Source organism: Mustelus asterias, unplaced genomic scaffold, assembly GCF_964213995.1.
Source record: "Mustelus asterias unplaced genomic scaffold, sMusAst1.hap1.1 HAP1_SCAFFOLD_346, whole genome shotgun sequence".
In the NCBI taxonomy this organism is placed as follows: Eukaryota; Metazoa; Chordata; class Chondrichthyes; order Carcharhiniformes; family Triakidae; genus Mustelus; species Mustelus asterias.
The window spans coordinates 353,715-374,334 of record NW_027590306.1 but is presented as its reverse complement, the minus strand read 5'-3'; the positions used below and the strand labels follow the sequence as shown (position 1 = coordinate 374,334).

At 48.3% G+C, this 20,620-nt stretch overlaps 1 protein-coding gene across 2 annotated transcripts in view; it reads left to right on the top strand.

Moving 5' to 3' along the window:
* The first annotated feature begins 7,604 nt into the window (after window positions 1-7,604).
* LOC144486458 (X-ray repair cross-complementing protein 5-like) overlaps window positions 7,605-20,620 on the top strand; it is a 39,455-nt gene continuing 26,439 nt past the window's right edge. The window contains exons 1-4 of one of the 2 annotated variants that reach the window (XM_078204489.1): window positions 7,605-7,730; window positions 12,242-12,351; window positions 13,464-13,602; window positions 19,680-19,934. In XM_078204489.1, the coding sequence (XP_078060615.1) occupies window positions 7,661-7,730; window positions 12,242-12,351; window positions 13,464-13,602; window positions 19,680-19,934 (574 nt within the window). In that variant the 5' untranslated portion in view covers window positions 7,605-7,660. Of the gene's footprint in view, window positions 7,742-12,241; window positions 12,352-13,463; window positions 13,603-19,679; window positions 19,935-20,620 lie in introns of both variants that reach the window. The other variant, XM_078204490.1, reaches the window with a different exon arrangement.

Sequence of the window (20,620 nt, the reverse complement as noted above, 5' to 3'; positions counted from 1 at the left end):
CTGTGACCAGCGGTGTGCCTCAGGGATCGGTGTTGGGTCCACTGTTATTTGTCATTAATAAACGTGGGCAATTGGGATTAGCTTAGGGGTTTAAAATAGCATTAATTCAAAAACTCTGCTTCCACCACCATTTCAAGAGAGACTTCCAAAGACACTGAACCCCCAGAGAGAAAATGTTTCACCTTTTCTCCATTTTAAACGGGTGACCACTTACTTTTTAACAGTGAGTCTCTAGTTCTACGTTCTCCCACAAGAGGAAACATCCTCTCCACATCCACCCTGTCAACACCCCCTCAGGATCTTATCTGTTTCAATCAAGTCGCCTCTTATTCTTCGAAACTCCAGCGGATACAAGGTTCACCTCTCCAAACCTTGCTCAAAACACCACCCACCCATTCCTGGTATTAGTCCAGTAAACATTCTCCGAACTGTTTCCAATGCATTTACATCCTTCCTTAAATAAATAAACAAGAGTAAACATTCTCCCACTATCAAAAACTTTTCATAATTTTAAAGATCCTATTAGTGATGGTATGGATCATCGCTTATCCCGCCACCAGCGTCACAGATTGTTGGTTCGTTTATCTCATTGCCATTTATGGGAGCTTGCTGTGCACATGACACGTTCCTCCCTGTTTCAGAACAGTGAGCATGCCTTCCCTGGCTGTGAGGTTGGTAGGGACGGCCTGAGGTCCTCAGTAATCAGGAGTTATGTTGAGCCGAGAGTGAGACTGCGGGCGGCAATGCAACTGAATACCAGGAGATGGCAGAGGCGGACAAGGCTAGTTTGAGGATGGAATTGCAAGGCCAGGAGCTGGGGGGAGATACAATCCTGACAGTAAAATGCTTCAGCGGAACTGAAGAAAGAAAGAGGACCTTTTAACTGTTAACATATTTGCTCACTTAACTCTCCATTTCTGATATAATCTCTCTCTAACCCACTTTGAATCATAGAATCCCTACAGTGCAGAAGGCGGCCACTCATCCCATCGAGTCTTCACTGACAACAATCCCACCCAAGCCCTATCCCCGTAACCCCATGCATTTACCCTAGCTAATCCCCCTGACACTAAGGGTCAATTTAGCATGCTTAATCCACCTTACTTGCACTTCTTTGGAGTGTGGGAGGAAACCGGAGCATCCGGAGGAAACCCATGCCGACATGGGGAGAACGTGCAAACTCCACACAGACAGTGTCCCAAGGCCAGAATTGAACCCGGGTCTCTGGAACTATGAGGCAGCAGTGCTAACCACTGTGCCACCATGCCGCCCTTCGGTACGCTGAGGTTGGGAGTGTGTTAATCTTATTTGAATGGCAGCTTCAGTGCAGCTTGTCTTTCATTCTCAATAAACACATGTACCATTTCCTGGAATCCTTTGCAGTGTAATTAAGAATGTGCATTTTGTTGCGTTAAATCCTGTTTCCATTTGTTCATTCTGCTCCAGATAGTTTTGAGTGCAGTTGCTAACTGTGGTGATTAACACTCAGTAAGCTTGCAATTATTGGTGCTGGGGAAATGGGAAACTTTCCCCGTTTCAAATACCCAGAGTACTGACTGGGGGGAATGGAGGGGCAATCTCACTCACTCGATTTGGGGGTGCTTCAGGGGGCTCACACTCTTAACTCCATTTCGGTCGGCTGTGGTTTCAGTCCCACTCCAGAGGCTTGGGTGCAAAAGGCGAGATTGGAGCTGCTGCATCTTGGACGAGACAGTAAAGGGAGGCCATGTATCTGCCCTCTCAGGTGGCATTCTCTTTGGAAGAGTCATCCGGGGGACTTCCAGCCAAGCCCTGAACCAACATCGCTAAAACCTGGTCATCTGCTGGCTGTTTTGTGGGATCTTGCCATGCCCAAATGAGTGACTGTCTTCCCTACATTATAATAGTGGCTACACTTCAAAGGTACGTTGCTGATGGTGGGTGTCCTGATGTTATGAAAGGTGTTGTGTAAAGATACACCTTACAGTGTTATTCCAACCCTGTCTTGGGTCAGGGAGAAGCGAGGTGAAGATGTTCTAAAGATATTGATGACCCACCATTCTTCCCCACTGAGATATTCAATCAGGCGGCACGGCAGCACAGTGGTTAGCACTGCTGCCTCACAGTGCCAGGGACCCGAGTTCGATTCTCGGCTTGGGTGACTGTCTGTGTGGAGTCTGCATGTTCTCCCCGTGTCTGCGTGGGTTTCCTCCGGGTGCTCTGGTTTTCTCCCACATCTGAAAGACGTGCTGCTTCGGTGCATTGGCCGTGCTAAATTCTCCCTCAGTGTACCCGAACGGGTGCCAGAGTGTGGTGACTCGGGGATTTTCACAGTAACTTCATTGCAGTGTTAATGTAAGCACGCTTGTGACACTAATAAATAAACATTAAACAGATTTTAGGACAACAGACCGATGCTCTTTCTCTCCTCTTAGAGGTGCTGACCTGTGCTCCGGTCACAAGTGTTGGCAACAATTGGTTCCTTGCTGAAAGTGTGGTTTTTATGAGTGAGGTCAGACAGCGGGCCCTATTTTACCATTTTGATTCTCAGTGCTGGACGGGGGGGGACTTGAAACTGGGAGTGTTTCAGATCTGACTTTTAGACCCATTCTCAGGCGCCTCCATACACACTCTGCCTGCAAAAATATCAGTGATTCCGAATTGCGCTGTAGAAGTCTGTGGGTGGGGCTCAATGCGCCTGAAACCCTGCAACTCCGATCAGTGCTTCCAACTGCGCATGCGCAGTAAAAAAAACGTGATAGAATGCCCCTCCCCACCACACCCCTCCTGGGCCGGATAATGCCTCCCCTGGCGGTCCTAATCGTGGCCATTTTCGGGCCTTGGTAAAGGGGGAACCGGCACAAAGGCAGGCGTGGTTTGCGCTACTTGCCTCACGCCTGACTTTACCAAGTTTTCGCAACGGGCGAAAACGGGCGCAACGCGATGGTAGAATCGGGCCCAGCATGTATTGCCAGGCAATTTGACTGTGAGAGGTATCGCAGTCTGGCCCTGTGTATACCCAACACACACTCTCGCTGTTAGTTAGAGACTGCTGGCTGATTTTATTTACTGCTCCCTGAGCCAGAGGTTCCTGAGGGTAGATGTGTGTAACTGAGCGAATCAGAATCGTCACGACACAGAAAGGGACCATTGAGTTAGTGCCAGCTCTCTGTCGAACAATCCAGTCAGTCCCACTCCCCCGCTCTATCCCCGTCTCCCCACAAGTTTATCTTCCCCCAAGTGCCCATCCAATTTCCTTTTGAAATCTTTCATTATATCTGATTTCACCCCGTTCCTCATTTTACTCCCTGCACACCTTGCCCGAAACCTCATCTCTGTCTCCTTCAGTCCTTGTACCCTCAGCTAACGGCAATAGCTTTTCTTTGTCCACTTGATCTAAACCTTGTACACCCTTGGCAAATCTCCTCTCAATCTCCTTCACTCCAACGAGAACAACCCCAACTTCTCCAACCTAACCCTGTAGCTAAAATCCTCCCCATCCCTGGCACCATTCTGATAAATCTCCCTCTTCACTGTCACAAGGACCCTCACACCCTTCCTAAAGCGACCAGAACTCAGTGCAGTCTTCTAATTGGTGCTTAACCCAAGCTTTATACAGGTTCAGCATAACTTCCCTACTTTTGTCCTCAGTGCCTCGAATAATGAAGCCCAAGATGCTTTGCGAACCGCTCTCAATCTGTCCAGCCACCTTGAAAGATGCACATGAACCCACAAGTGTCTCTGTCCCTGCTCACTCTCCGGATTTCTGCCATTAAGGAATATCCAAAAAATCTCTTCTTTCCAATACAACTTCTATTTGTTCCTTCCACCTTCCTCCCTGGTTCTGTATGTGCTTAAAAACAGTTCATCATCAACAACTTCTTGTTCTATATATAGAATTACATCAAATGTACGAGATCCTGTGGCACAGTGGGTTGGTGTCCCTGCCTCTGATCCAGAAGCTCCGGGTTCGAGTCCCACCCCAGGACTTGATGTCCAAGGAAGGTGAGTTCATAATGCGGCCAAACAGGTTGAGAATCAGCCTGCAAAATCCTTCCAAACGCACGCCAATGTCAGGTGGTGAGAGTGGGAGAGATTCCTGGTCAGACATGTGATGGAAAGAATGTTGGAGCCTCAACCGTCACTGACCATAGCTCCAGACGACAACACGCATGGAAAAGTTCAGGTTACCAAGGCAACTCGGACTCTCTGAGTGAACTGTAACATGAAGTCTACAGCCATTCAGCCAAACGAGGTTGTGCTAGTTTGTAAGTTCCACACAAGTTACTGCCCACTCTGCTTCCTCTCCGCTTCTCAACGTACCCTTTCTCTCTCAGGTGGTTTATCCAGCTTCCCTGTTTTAAATGAATTTATGGAAGGCTCCTGATCTGGAACATTGGGCCGGAAATTCATCGTGCAGGCGAGAATTGGGAGTTGAGTATTTTCTCTCCATCCCTGTAGTGCCCCTCCGCGGGATATCCATCTGCCTGAGACAGAAATGGAGGTAGTGGATGCTAAGGTGGCATTCACAGAGACATTAGCCCAGTTCTGAAGACCATTGTAAATCAGCCCCCCCCCCTCACCCCTCTCACCACCCTGCACCACCTTGAGTGCCCTCACCCACACACTCAGTGATCACTTTACATACATACAGTCATAGAGACATAGAGTTTTACTGCACAGAAATAGGCCCTTTGGCTCATTGTTTCCACGCTGGCCATCAAACACTTATCTATTCTAATCCTATTTTCCAGCACTTGATTTGTAGCCTTGCATTCTATGGTGTTTCGTGTGCTCATCTAAATGCTTCTTCTGAGGGTTCCTGCCTTTACCACCCTTTCAGGCAGTCAGCTCTAAATTCCCACCAGCCTCTGGGTGAAAAAGCTTTTCCTCACATCTCTTTTAAACAACCTGCCCCTTAACTTAAATCTATGCCCTGGTTATTGATGATGTGGAGATGTCGGCGTTGGACTGGGGTAAACACAGTAAGGAGTCTAACAACACCAGTTTAAAGTCCAACAGGTTTATTTGGTAGCAAACGCCACTAGCTTTCGGAGCGCTGCTCCTTCGTCAGGTGAGTGGGAGATCTCCTCACAAACAGGGCATATAAAGACTCAAGCTCAATTTACAGAATAATGGTTGGAATGTGAGTCTTTACAGGTAATCTTAAAGGTACAGACATTGTGAGTGGAGAGAGCGTTAAGCACAGGTTAAAGAGATGTGTATTGTCTCCAGACAGGACAGTTAGTGAGATTTTGCAAGTCATGGGGGTTACAGGTAGTGTGACATGAACCCAGGATCCCGGTTGAGGTCGTCCTCATGTGTGTGGAACGTGGCTATCACTCTCTGCTCAGCGACTCTGCGTTGTCGTGAAGGCCATCTTGGAGAGCGCTTACCCGAAGATCAGAGGCTGAATGCCCGTGACCGCTGAAGTGTTCCCCAACAGGAAGAGAACACTCTTGCCTGGTGAAGTGGACCTCTTCACTGCACAGGACCTTCAACTGATGCTTTACACTAGATACATCGATGACATTTTCTTCCTTTAGACTCATGGTGAACAATCACTGAAACAACTATATGATGACATCAACAAGTTCCATCCCACCATCAAACTCACCATAGACTACTCTCCAGAATCGGTTGCATTCTTGGACATACGCATCTCCATCAAGGACGGTCACCTCAGCACTTCACTGTACCGCAAGGCCACAGATAACCTCACGATGCTCCACTTCTCCAGCTTCCACCCTAAACACGTTAACGAAGCCATCCCCTATGGACAAGCCCTCCGTATACACAGGATCTGCTCAGATGAGGAGGATCGCAACAGACACCTCCAGACGCTGAAAGATGCCCTCATAAGAACAGGATATGGCGCTTGACTCATCGATCGATAGTTCCAACGCGCCACAGTGAAAAATCGCACCAACCTCCTCAGAAGACAAACACGGGACACGGCAGACAAAGTACCCTTCATCGTCCAGTACTTCCCCGGAGCGGAGAAGCTATGACATCTTCTTCAGAGCCTTCAACATGTCATTGATGAAGACAAACATCTCACCAAGGCCATCCCCACACCCCTACTTCTTGCCTTCAAACAACCGCACAACCACAAACAGACCATTGTCCGCAGCAAACTACCCAGCCTTCAGGAGAACAGTGACCACGACACCACACAACCCTGCCACAGCAACCTCTGCAAGACGTGCCGGATCATCGACATGAATGCCATCATCTCACGTGAGAGCACCATCCACCAGGTACACGGTACATACTCTTGCAACTCAGCCAACGTTGTCTTCCTGATACACTGCAGGAAAGGATGTCCCGAGGCATGGTACACTGGGGAGACCATGCAGACGCTACGACAACGGATGAATGAACACCGCTCAACAATCATCAGGCAAGAGTGTTCTCTTCCTGTTGGGGAACACTTCAGCAGTCACGGGCATTCGGCCTCTGATTTCCGGGTAAGCGTTCTCCAAGGCAGCCTTCACGACATGCGACAGCGCAGAGTCTCTGAGCAGAGACTGATAGCCAAGTTCCGCACACATGAGGACGGCCTCAACCGGGATCTTGGGTTCATGTCACACTATCTGTAATCCACGACTTGCCTGGGCTTGCAAAATCTCACTAACTGTCCTGTCTGGAGACAATACACATCTCTTTAACCTGTGCTTAACCCTCTCTCCACTCACATTGTCTGTATCTTTGAGACTTGATTACCTGTAAAGACTCGCATTCCAACCATTATTTTGTAAATTGAGTTTGTGCCTTTATATGCCCTGTTTGTGAACAGAACTCCCACTCACCTGATGAAGGAGCAGCGCTCCGAAAGCTAGTGGCTTTTGCTACCAAATAAACCTGTTGGACTTTAACCTGGTGTTGTGAGACTTCTTACTGCACTCTTAAAGCGCCATATTCTCCTCTTAAAGGGACAGCTCCCTCCAGGGGAACACATTTCAATAACTGCTGCTTTAATACTAACTTATATTTCTTCTCCCATTGCTCTTCTCTGTTGTATATCATTCCAAACATTTAAAATCCAGATGTGTAATTTAAAAGAGACTTATATTGGGCACATTTCCCAACACCAAGTCTCACTTTCCACCGAGGAGGAGCCATTCGGTCCCTCGAGTCTGTTCCATCATTCAGCTAATTCATGACTGATCTGGGTCACCTACCTTGAATCTGTTAATACCCTTTGCCTGGAGAAAATTAATCAGCCACAGTGAGGCCAGCACTGGATGAGGCTGGGAGCTGTACATCTCCCTTTGGAACGCTCCACCCCACTGTGGACTGTGGATGCTCACTCGATGAGCATAGTCCAGGCAGAAATCAATAGAACTTTGGGTGCCAAAGGAGATGGGGATAATGCAGGGAGGTGGAGTTGAGGTAGATGATTAGTCATGATCTTATTGAATGGCAGGACAGGCTTGAGGGGCCGAATGGTCTACACTAGCTCCGATTGAGAGAGCTGTATGCCCTTGAAGAAGTGAAACCAATCAAGGCACTGTTTTGTTTTTAAATCTGTTTCAGTCCAAAGTGACTGAATTATTCTGCCACCTTGTCTCTGTCACTTCTCTGGGCTAATCCCATGATCCAGGAATGTCTCCTTTGGTTAATGTTGTCCCTTGTACTTCTACCTGACAGGGGAGTTGGCACTTCCTCCACAGCCGATATGGCGGATTGGCAGTCACACTTTCGGAATGAAGATGAGGAGGATCCAGAGGAGGCAGAGGAAAACGAAGGTAGGTCAAATGTGAACCCTAGGTTTACAACGGCACGGTGGCACAGTGGTTAGCACTGCTGCCTCACAGCGCCAGGGACCCGGGTTCAATTCCCGGCTTTGGTCACTGTCTGTGTAGAGTTTGCACATTCCCCCCGTGTCTGTGTGGGTTTCCTCTGGGTCCTCTGGTTTCCTCCCACAGTCCAAAGATGTGCGAGTTAGATGTATTGTCCATGCTCAATTGCACCTCAGTGTCAGGGGGGCTAGCTAAGGTAATTGCATGGGGATAGGGCCTGGTGGGATTGTGGTCAGAGCAGACTTGATAGAACAAGGAATTCTCTGCCCACTGAGGTGGTGGAGGCTACCTCGCTGAATATGTTTAAAGCGCGGATGGATGGGTTCCTGATCGGTAAGGGAATTAAGGGTTATGGGGATCAGGCGGGTAAGTGGTACTGATCCACGTCAGATCAGCCATGATCTTATTGAATGGCGGGGCAGGCTCGAGGGGCTAGATGGCCTACTCCTGCTCCTATTTCTTATGTTCTAACATAGAACAGTACAGCACAGAACAGGCCCTTCGGCCCACGATGTTGTGCCGAGCTTTATCTGAAACCAAGATCAAGCTATCCCACTCCCTATCATCCTGGTGTGCTCCATGTGTCTATCCAATAACCGCTTAAATGTTCCTAAAGTGTCTGACTCCACTCTCACTGCAGGCCATTCCACACCCCAACCACTCTCTGAGTAAAGAACCTACCTCGGACATCCTTCCTATATCTCCCACCATGAACCCTATATTTATGCCCCCTTGTAATAGCTCCATCCACCCGAGGAAATAGTCTTTGAACGTTCACTCTATCTATCCCCTTCATCTTATAAACCTCTATTAAGTCTCCCCTCAACCTCCTCCACTCCAGAGAGAACAGCCCTAGCTCCCTCAACCTTTCCTCATAAGACCTACCCTCCAAACCAGGCAGCTTCCTGGTAAATCTCCTTTGCACACTTTCCAGCGCTTCCACATCCTTCTTATAGTGAGGTGACCAGAACTGCACACAATATTCCAAATGTGGTCTCACCAAGGTCCTGTACAGTTGCAGCATAACCCCACGGCTCTTAAACCCCTGTTAATAAAAGCTAACACACTGTAGGCCTTCTTCACAGCTCTATCCACTTGAGAGGCAACCTTCAGAGATCTGTGGATATGGACCCCAAGATCTCTCTGTTCCTCCACAGTCTTCAGAACCCGACCCTTGACCTGATGGGCCAAATGGCCTCCTTCTGCACTGTAGGATTCTACGATTCTAACATGCTGTACACCTCTCGATAATAAGAACATTCGAGGCTGATGAGACGGGTTTTTGATAGGAGAGGGAAACAGGCAGGGAAGTGGAGTTAAGGCCACAATCAAATCAGCCGTGATCTTAATGAATGGTGGAGCATTCCTGTTCCTGTTTATTATGTTTAAGTACAACACACTGCGCACGTTTTGATAATTCTAACCCTGACCTGAAACCATAGCCTCAATGAGTGACAGAACAGTACTCACCAGTGCTTCCCCCAGATGTTATATAGGGTGGCACAGTAGTTAGCACTACTCCCTCACAGCACCAGGGATCCGTGTTTGACTCTCGGCTTGGGTGACTATGCGGAGTCTGCACATTCTCCCCGTGTCTGTGTGGGTTTCCTCCAGCTGCTCCAGTTTCCTCCGGAAAGATGTGCTGGTTAGGTGCATTGGTCCTCTGGTTCTTGATCCTTCCACCAATGGGAACAGTTTCTCCCTCTTGACTCTGTCCAGATTCCTCGTGATTTTGAACTTTTCCAAGGAAAACAGTTCCAACTTCTCCAATCTATCCACATAACTGAAGTCCCTCATCCCTGGAACCACCTGGACCTTTTCTGAAACCGTCATATCTTTCCTAAATTGCAATCTCCAGAATTGGACGCAATACTCCAGTTGATGCTGGACCAGTGTTTTGTAAAAATTCATTTTCACTCCCTTGCTGTTGTACTCTGTGCTGTTATTTATAAAGTCCAAGATCCCATGTGCCTTTTTATCCACTTTCTCAACTTGTCCTGCCACCTTCAGTGATTTATGCACATATACACCCAGGTCTCTCTGCTCCAGCACCCACTTTAGAATTGTTTGTTTTATTTTATATTGTGTCCTATGCATTCTTCCTACCAAAATGAATCAGAAAGAGGCTATTCGGCCCATCGAGTCTGCACCGACCACAATCCCACCCAGGCCCTACCCCCATATCCCTACATATTTACCCACTAATCCCTCTAACCTACGCATCTCAGGACACTAAGGGCAATTTTTAGCATGGCCAATCAACCTAACCCGCACATCTTTGGACTGTGGGAGGAAACCGGAGCACCCGGAGGAAACCCACGCAGACACGAGGAGAATGTGCAAACTCCACACAGACCGTGACCCAAGCCGGGAATCGAACCCAGGTCCCTGGAGCTGTGAAGCAGCAGTGCTAACCACTGTGCTATCGTGCCGAATCATTTCGCGTTTCTCAGCATTACATTTAATCTGATACTTGTCCATTCCATCAGCCCCGTCTTTGTCCTCTTCAAGTTGAACACTATCTCCCTGACAGTTCACAGTACTTCCAAGTCTTTCTTAATTCAATTTTTGCAAACACATTTCCAGCTTCATGACAGGTGGCACCGTGAAGGTATTCCTCCCATGTGACTCAGCCACAACTTCAGAAAGATCTGAATCCTTTCTCTCTCCACAGACACTGCCAGACCTGCTGAATTTTTCCAGCATTTTCCATTTTTATTTCAGATTTCCAGCATCCCCAGTTATTTGATTTTATGAGATGAGTAAAACGCTATCATTAAGAAACCCACCAACGCCTCTATTTTCTGAGGAGACTAAGGAAATACAACTGGAAGAATGCTTTCGATGATGCATCTGTAGAAGTTGGTGAGAGTCGTATGTCCGCCACGACTCTCACCAACTTTTACAGATGCAAGATAGAAAGCATTCTTTCTGGTTGTATCACAGCTTGGTGTGGCTCCTGCTCTGCCCAAGACTGCAAGGAACTACAAAAGGTCGTGAAGGTAGCCCAATCCATCACACAAACCAGCCTCCCATCCATTGACTCTGTCTACACTTCCTGCTGCCTTGGCAAAGCAGCCAGCACAATCAAGGACCCCACACACCCTGGACATTCTCTCTTCCACCTACCAGGATGTTGCCTGGTATGGAGGGTCTTAGCTATGAGGAGAGATTGGGTAGACTGGGGTTGTTCTCCTTGGAAAGACGGAGAATGAGGGGAGATCTAATAGAGGTATACAAGATTATGAAGGGTATAGATAGGGTGAACAGTGGGAAGCTTTTTCCCAGGTCGGAGGTGACGATCACGAGGGGTCACGGGCTCAAGCTGAGAGGGGCGAGGTATAACTCAGACATCAGAGGGACGTTTTTTACACAGAGGGTGGTGGGGGCCTGGAATGTGCTGCCAAGTAGGGTGGTGGAGGCAGGCACGCTGACATCGTTTAAGACTTACCTGGATAGTCACATGAGCAACCTGGGAATGGAGGGATACAAACGATTGGTCTAGTTGGACCAAGGAGCGGCACAGGCTTGGAGGGCCGAAGGGCCTGTTTCCTGTGCTGTACTGTTCTTTGTTCTTTGTTCTTTGTTCTTCCGTCGGGAAAAAGATGCAAAAGTCTGAGATCATGTACCAACCGACTCAAAAACAGTTTCTTAGAATCATAGAATCCTACAGTGCAGGAGGAGGCCATTTGGCCCATCGAGTCTGCACCGCCAACTATCCCACCCAGGCCCTATCCCCATAACCCCACATATTTACCTTGCTAATCCCCCTGACACTAAGGGACAATTTAGCATAGCCAATCAACCTAACCTGCACATCATTGGAGTGTGGGAAGAAACCGGAGCACCCGGAGGAAACCCACGGGGAGAACGGGCAAACTCCACACAGACAGTGACCGGAGGCTGGAATTGAACCCGGGTCCCTGGCGCTGTGAAGCAGTAGTGCTAACCACTGTGCCACCGTGCACCCCTGCTACCATCAGACTTTTGAATGGACCTACCTCGCATTAAGTTGATCTTTCTCTACACCCTAGCTATGATTGTAACACTACATTCTGCACTCTCTCATTTCCTTCTCTATAAATGGTATGTGCGCAAGAAACAATACTTTTCACTGTATACTAATCCATGTGACAATAAATCAAATCAAACCAGAGTGACACCCCCCCACCCTCCACCCCTGCAGTCTTTCCGGGGCCTTCTCTGAGTGATGTCACTGCAGTTCTAGCAGGTCGTTTAGAAGGTCGTTGAGCCACAGCTATCGATTTTTTTTTACAAAAGAGAATGTATTACATCCACTCACAGAGATGTCCAGATGTTACAAACACCATAAATCCCTCCTAATACAAAGAAGCGTGTAGTGGTTGGAGAATGAGCACAAGCTGCGATTACTCAGTTTTGTCACTGGCCGCTCTTTTCTATCAGTTAAGGTTGTGACGTGTTGATTTATGTTTCAGAGGACGTTCGATACGCAGGCAGGGACAGCTTAGTCTTCCTCATTGATGCCTCGGAGGCCATGTTTGAAATGAATGGTGAGGCCACTTCAGCATTCGACATGACTATTCAGGTAAGAGGAGACCAGTGACAGTGCTGTAGGTGACAGTCGTTAAGTATGTTCAGGGCTGAGGTAGACAGATTTTTAATCAGTCAGGGAATCGAGGGTCTTGGGGATAAGGCGGGAAAGTGGAGTTGAGGATTATCACATCAGATCAGTCATGATCTCATTGAATGGTGGAACAGACTCGATGGGCTGAATGGCCTCCTTCTGTTCCTATGCCTGATACTCTAATGGTCCTATAAAACCAGATGTCTGTCTCTCCCTCACATCTCTGAGAGACACACACACACAGTCCCTCTTCTTGAAAACATTCAAGGCACATTTTTACCTCAAAAAAGGTTTTTGAAATTTGTCCTGATGTTTTTCAAAAATACTGCGAAGAAAATCTACCGTACAAAAGGGACGGCACGGTGGCACAGTGGTTGGCACGGTGGCACAGTGGTTGGCACGGTGGCACAGTGGTTAGCACTGCTGCTTCACAGCGCCAGGGACCCAGGTTCGATTCCCGGCTTGGGTCACTGTCTGTGTGGAGTTCTCCCCGTGTCTGCGTGTGCTGAGTGTTTTAAGAACATAAGAAATAGGAGCAGGAGTAGGCCATCTAGCCCCTCGAGCCTGCCCCGCCATTCAATAAGATCATGGCCGATCTGATCATGGTTTAGTTCCACTTACCCGCCCGCTCCCCATAACCCTTAATTCCCTTATTGATCAGAAATCTATCTACCTGTGACTTTAAACATATTTAACAAGGTAGCCTCCACTGCTTCAATGGGCAGAGATTCCCTACCCTCTGAGAGAAGAAGTTCCTCCTCAACTCTGTCCTAAACTGACTCCCCCTTATTTTGAGGCTGTGTTCTTGTTTCCTTTCTAAGTGGAAAGAATCTCTCTGCCTCTACCCTGTCGAGCCCCTTCATTATCTTATATGTCTCTATTAGATCTCCCCTCAGCCTTCTAAACTCCAACGAGTACAGGCCCAATCTACCCAATCTCTCCTCATAAACTCACCCCCTCATCTCCGGTATCAACCTGGTCAACCTTCTCTGTACTCCCTCCAAGGCCAATACATCCTTCCGCAAAGGTCGGTTGATAGTGCTGCTGACTGATTAGACTCTCTCTACTTGCAGTGTGTCCACAGGGTTTACACCAGTAAGATTATTAGCAGCGACCGTGACCTTCTGGCTGTCGTGTTCTTCGGGACTCAGAAGCACAAGAACTCTGTTGACTTCAAGCATGTTTATGTCCTCCACGACTTGGACACACCAGGCAAGTTTATCCCCCAGATCTGGAGCAAGTCTGTTTAAACTCGGTGTGGGGTATGTCCCTCCCTTGGGACTCTGCTCTGTGCAAATTGTGGTGTAGGTACGCAGCTGGGAGCAGTAAAGTGACAATAACCAGGCAATCTGATTCAGTGATGTTGATTGAGAAGTAACTATTGGCCGGAATACTGGGAATACACTTCAGAAGTATTGACTGTAAAGCATTTTGGGACATCTGGGATTGGGAAAGGCGCTATATCAATACATTTGGTGCCTTTCGGTTGCACTTTTCACATTTACCCACCGTCTTCTCATTGGATCACTGATATGAAGAGCAGGCAACAGGCATGATGGACTGAATGGCCTCCTCATCATCGAATCCTACAGTGCAGAAAGAGGCCATTCGAGTCAACACTGACAACAATCCCAGGCCCTATCCCTGCAACCCCATGTCTTTACCCTGCTAATCCCCTGACACTAAGGGTTAATTTAGCATGGCCATTCCATCTAACTACGTCTTTCAGACTGTGGGGGGAAACCAGAGCACCCAGAAGAAACCCACGGGGAGATCATGCAGACTCCACACAGACAGTGACCGAAGTCGGGAATCGAACCCGGGCCCCTGGCGCAGTGAGACGGCAGTGCTATCCACTGTGCCACCCGTGCCATCATGTATGTAAAATTCTATATTTCCTTGATCCCACTTCCTTTGTCCCTCTGTCCAGTTGGGTTAACATCCTTTCTGCCTCAGCCACAAAACTTGAAAATAAATTTCACATGTTTACAACTCACAATTCTCCAGGACTTGTCTGGACCACAGGAACGGAATGAATATTCTGCAAATAAGAATAGTCTATTTGAAACTCCAGATTTAACGCCCATTCTTGGACCTAATTGCTAATTACCGCAATCTCAGCCGGTCCAGAGCCGCTAAGCGGACAGCTCAAGTCCAGATGAGATTCTGTTTCCGTGGAGCAGAACATGTGTCTCCTCGAGCCCACTTCCACTGGAGGTGTGGGGAACTCTGGCTGGCACCATTTTGCAGAACGGCTCAGACTGAGGTTCAAAACGCACAAGTTTTGGATGCATTGTTTTGAGGTCCTGGTGGAATAGAAATATTGTGGTTACAAATGCAGGTCAGATGCTGGGAACTCTGCGGGGAGTAACTCACCTTCTGACTCCCCCAATATCTGTCCACCATCTACAGGGTACAAGTCAGGAGTGTAATGGAATACTCCCCACTTGCCCGGATGAGTCCGGCTCCAACTTCACGCAAGAAACACGACACCATCCAGGACAAAGTGGTCCACTTGATTGGCATCACATCTACCACCTTCAACACTCTCACTCTCCTCCACCGAGTGGCAGCCGTGTGTACCATCTGTAAGATGCTCTGCAGCAACTCACCTAAGGCTCCTTCAACAGGATAAAGTAGACGTGGAGCGGATGCTTCTGCCGGTGGGGCATTCTAGGACGAGAGGTCATAGTCTTAAGATAAGGGGCAGCAAATTTAAAACAGAGTTGAGGAGAAACTACTTCTCCCAAAGGCTTGTGAAACTCTGGAATTCGCTGCCCCAAAGTGCGGCAGATGCTGGAACAGTGAGTAAAATTAAGGAGGAGTTAGACAGATTTTTTAATTGGGAATGGGTTGAAAGGTTATGGGGAGAAGGCAGGAAAATGGGGATGAGGAGCATATCAGCCATGATTGAATGGCGGAGCAGACCCGATGGGCCAAATGGCCTAATTCTGCTCCTATATCTTATCAACTTATGAACAGCACCTTCCAAACCCATGACTTCTACCATCTAGAAGGAAAAAGGCAGCACATATCTTGGAACTCCGCCACCTGCAAGTTCCTCTCCAAGCCACTCACCATCCTGACTTGGAAATATATCGGCTGTTCCTTCACTGTCACTGGGTCAAAATCCTGGAAGTCCCTCCCTAACAGCACTGTGGGTGTACCTACACCACAGGGACTGCAGCGGTTCAAGATGGCGGCTCACCACCTACTTTCTTGAGGGCAATAAGAGATGGTCTAGCCAGCAACACCCACATCCTATAAAAGAAAAATTAAAAAGCCAAGAGGAGGAGGAGAGTTCTAGCCCCAGGATCCTTAAGTTTGAAAGTGTAAGAGCAGGTTTCTGAGGCCTCTGTCCCTAATAGGTCATCATCCTGTATCGATGTAAAAAGAACATGGGCCATTCCCTGTTTTTTATTCATTTGTGGGACACGGGCGTCGCTGGCTGGGCCAGCATTTATTGCCCATCCCTAGTTGCCCTTGGAGGGCAGTTGAGAGCCAACCACAGGCGGTTCTGTGGGAGTGAACGAGAATCCAGGATGGTAGTCTGCCTCCCTGGTGCCGGGGTACTGGATGTCTCCGAGAGGGTAGGAAGCATATTTAAAAAGGAAGGTAGTCAAACGGATGTGATTATACACATTGGTGAAAATGATGTAGGTAGGAAGAGCAGGGGGGTCATACGAGAGAAATTCAGGGAGTTGGGTGCTAGGCTAAAAAGTAAGGCCTCCAGGGTAGCAATCTCTGGACTGCTCCCGGTGTCTAGTGCAAGTGAGGCTCGGAACAGGGAGATTCTACAGTTGAACGCGTGGCTAAAGGACTGGTGCAAGAGGGAGGGTTTTTAATTCATAGATGACTGGGAAATCTTCAAGTCAGGATGGCAACTGTACAGAAAGGATGGGTTACACCTTAACTGGAAGGGAGCAAATATCCTGGCTGGGAGTTTTGCTGGAGTGTTTCGGCAGGATTTAAACTAGTGTGGCAGGGGGGTGGGGAACAAAACAGTAGGTCAGTAAATACTGAGGCTGGGGTTGAGCTGGGGGCCAGGGCAAGGCTAGCTAAGAAGAGGAGCACTCTGGAGGAGGATGACCTGAGTGGGCCTGGAGGTCTGGAGTGCATCTGCTTCAATGCGAGGAGCGTAACGGGTAAAACAGACGAACTTAGGGCCTTAATGCTTATGCGGAATTTGGATGTGGTTGCGGTGACGGAAACTTGGTTAAAAGAAGGACAGGACTGGCAGCTGAATATTCCGGGGTATAAGTATTTTAGGCGAGACAGAGGAGGGGCTAAAAAAGGTGGGGGAGTAGCGATATTAGTTAAGGAGCATATTACCGCGGTGCAGAGGGTAGACAACTTAGAGGGGTCATGTACTGAGTCGCTGTGGGTGGAACTCAGAAACAGGAAGGGTGCAGTCACTATGCTGGGGGGTACTACAGACCACCCAACAGCCCACGGGAAGTGGAGGAAAGGATATGTCAGGAGATTCTGGATAGGTGCAGAAAAAATAGGGTTGTTGTAGTGGGGGACTTTAATTTCCCTGGCACAGACTGGAAAGTGCTTAGAGCTGGGGGTCCGGACGGGGAGGAATTTGTAAAATGCGTACTGGAAGGTTCTTTGGAACAGTATGTAGATAGCCCGACTAGAGAGGGGGCTATACTGGACCTAGTTCTGGGAAATGAGCCCGGTCAGGTCGTCAAAGTTTCGGTAGGGGAACATGTGGCAAATAGTGACCACAACTCTGTTAACTTTAGGATAGTAATGGACAAGGATGAGTGCTGTCCTACGGACAGGGTACTAAATTGGGGGAAGGCTGACTATAGCCGGATTAGGCAGGAATTGGTGGATGTTGATTGGGAGAGGATGTTCGAGGGTAAGTCCGCGTCTGGCATGTGGGAGTCTTTTAAGGAACTATTGATAAGGCTGCAGGATAGGCATGTGCCTGTAAAAAGGAAAGATAGGAAAGGTAGGATTCGAGAGCCGTGGATAACCAGGGGAATTGAGGATCTGATTAAAATGAAAAGGGAGGCGTACGTTAAGTCCAGGCAACAGAAGACAGATGGAGCTCTGGAGGAATACAGAGAGAGTAGGAAAGAACTCAAACGGGGAGTTAGAAGGGCAAAAAGAGGTCATGAGATGTTCTTGGCAGGCAGGATTAAGGAGAATCCTAAGGCATTCTATTCATACGTTCGGAACAAAAGAGTTGTCAGGGAGAAAATCGGACCTCTCAGGGACAGAGGAGGGGAATTATGCTTAGAACCCAAGGGAATAGGGGAGATCCTAAATGTATACTTTGCATTGGTATTCACGAAGGAGAGGGGCGTGTTAACCGGGAGTGTCTCGGAGGGAGGTGTTGACCCGTTAGAGAAAATCTCCATTACAAGAGAGGAAGTGTTAGGTTTTTTAGGGAACATTAAAACTGACAAAGCCCCAGGGCCTGATGGCATCTATCCTCGACTGCTCAGGGAGACGAGAGATGAAATTGCTGGGCCTCTGACAGAAATCTTTGTCGCTTCTTTGGACACGGGTGAGGTCCCTGAGGATTGGAGGATAGCGAATGTGGTCCCGTTGTTTAAGAAGGGTAGCAGGAAATTATAGGCCGGTGAGCTTGACGTCCGTGGTAGGGAAGTTGTTGGAGAGGATTCTTAGAGACAGGATGTATGTGCATGTAGAACGGAACAATCTCATTAGTGACAGACAGCATGGTTTTGTAAGAGGGAGGTCGTGCCTTACAAATTTGGTGGAGTTTTTTGAGGAAGTGACAAAAACGGTTGATGAAGGAAGGGCCGTGGATGTCGTCTATATGGATTTCAGTAAGGCATTTGACAAAGTCCCACATGGCAGGTTGGTTAAGAAGGTTAAGGCTCATGGGATACAAGGAGAAGTGGCTAGATGGGTGGAGAACTGGCTTGGCCATAGGAGACAGAGGGTAGTGGTCGAAGGGTCTTTTTCCGGCTGGAGGTCTGTGACCAGTGGTGTTCCGCAGGGCTCTGTACTGGGACCTCTGCTATTTGTGATATATACAAATGATTTGGAAGAAGGTGTAACTGGTGTAATCAGCAAGTTTGCGGATGACATGAAGATGGCTGGACTTGCGGATAGCGAAGAGCATTGTCGGGCAATACAGCAGGATATAGATAGGCTGGAAAATTGGGCGGAGAGGTGGCAGATGGAGTTTAATCCAGATAAATGCGAAGTGATGCGTTTTGGAAGAAATAATGTCGGGAGGAGTTATACAATAAATGGCAGAGCCATCAGGAGTATAGAAACACAGAGGGACCTAGGTGTGCAAGTCCACAAATCCTTGAAGGTGGCAACACAGGTGGAGAAGGTGGTGAAGAAGGCATATGGTATGATTGCCTTTATAGGACGGGGTATAGAGTATAAAAGCTGGAGTCTGATGATGCAGCTGTATAGAACGCCGGTTAGGCCACATTTGGAGTACTGCGTCCAGTTCTGGTCACCGCACTACCAGAAGGACGTGGAGGCGTTAGAGAGAGTGCAGAGAAGGTTTACCAGGATGTTGCCTGGTATGGAGGGTCTTAGCTATGAGGAGAGATTGGGTAAACTGGGGTTGTTCTCCCTGGAAAGACGGAGAATGAGGGGGGATCTAATAGAGGTGTACAAGATTATGAAGAGTATAGATAGGGTGAACAGTGGGAAGCTTTTTCCCAGGTCGGAGGTGACGATCACGAGGGGTCACGGGCTCAAGGTGAGAGGGGCGAAGTATAACTCAGATATCAGAGGGACGTTTTTTACACAGAGGGTGGTGGGGGACTGGAATGCGCTGCCAAGTAGGGTGGTGGAGGCAGGCACGCTGACATCGTTTAAGACTTACCTGGATAGTCACATGAGCAGCCTGGGAATGGAGGGATACAAACGATTGGTCTAGTTGGACCAAGGAGCGGCGCAGGCCTGGAGGGCCGAAGGGCCTGTTTCCTGTGCTGTACTGTTCTTTGTTCTTTGTTCACATTGCTGTGGCTCTGGAGTCACATGTAGGCCAGACCAGGTAAGGACGGCAGATTTCCTTCCCGAAAGGACATTAGTGAACCAGATGGGTTTTTCTGACAATCGACCGTGGTTCATGGTCATCAGTGGATTCTTAATTCCAGATTTTTTTAAAATTGAATTCAAATTCCACCGCCTGCCGTGGCGCCATTCGAACCCGGGTCCCCAGAACATTAGCTGAGTTTCTGGGTTAATAGTCTAGCGATAATACCACTGGACCATCGCCTCCCCTGGTGTGTTTAATAGATTGATGTTCTAATCTGACTCTCTCTGTCTGGGCTCAGGTGCTAAGCGAGTACTGGAGTTGGACCAGTATGAGGGGGAGAAGGGGAACAAGTCCTTCAAGAAGAACATAGGCCACAGTACCGATGACTCGTTGAGTGATGCTCTCTGGGTCTGCTCCAATCTCTTCAGTGACGTCACGCTGAAACTGAGCCACAAGCGCATCATGCTGTTCACCAACAATGACAACCCACATGCTAAAGACAGCTCCAAAGCACGACTGACCAGAACAAAGGCCAATGACCTGCGAGAGACAGGTAGGCAAACCACTGTTACCATCAAGCATTTGTCAGCGACTGGTTCAAAGACGTTGAATCACAAAGTCCTCACTTAAGATTGCAGTTGCATTGCCGTGAAGTGCAACTTTATGTGAAACAACTTTAAACAAATCAGGTTTTCCCATTGAAACCAATGTGAAAGCTGTCTTTAGAGTCTGTAGAACATTTCTCAACATGATAACCTGCGAGTGAAAATATTTAACGTTGCTGAATTACTATAGCGGTCGATGGAACAACTTTTGAAATGAAATCAATTTAAAGATATAAATATACTTCGCTCCGGTTTTCTGCCCATCATGCTTGCCGAATCTCCCACGTGCCACGCATTCCTCTCGCTGACCCTCCCTGTCGTTGCCCCTCCAGCTCCCCGCCTCTTCCACTCCCTCACCTTTCCTCTTGCTACCAGCCCTCTGGCTTATGGCTGCCGCCCCCCCCCCGATCCTTGACCCTCTGGGTCACTGCAGACCCTCTTCCTCAGCTTGTCACCTGAGAGCAGAGATTTCAGAGGGTTATCGGACTGGGGTGCAGGTCGCAGAGACGGGGAGGGCTGAGGCAATGGATGGATTTGACAAGATTGAAAATAGTGCTTCGCACAAAATTGGAGCGTAAGTAGGCCATTCGGCCCCTCCCGCCTGCTGTGCCGTTCAATGAGATCATGCCTTGTA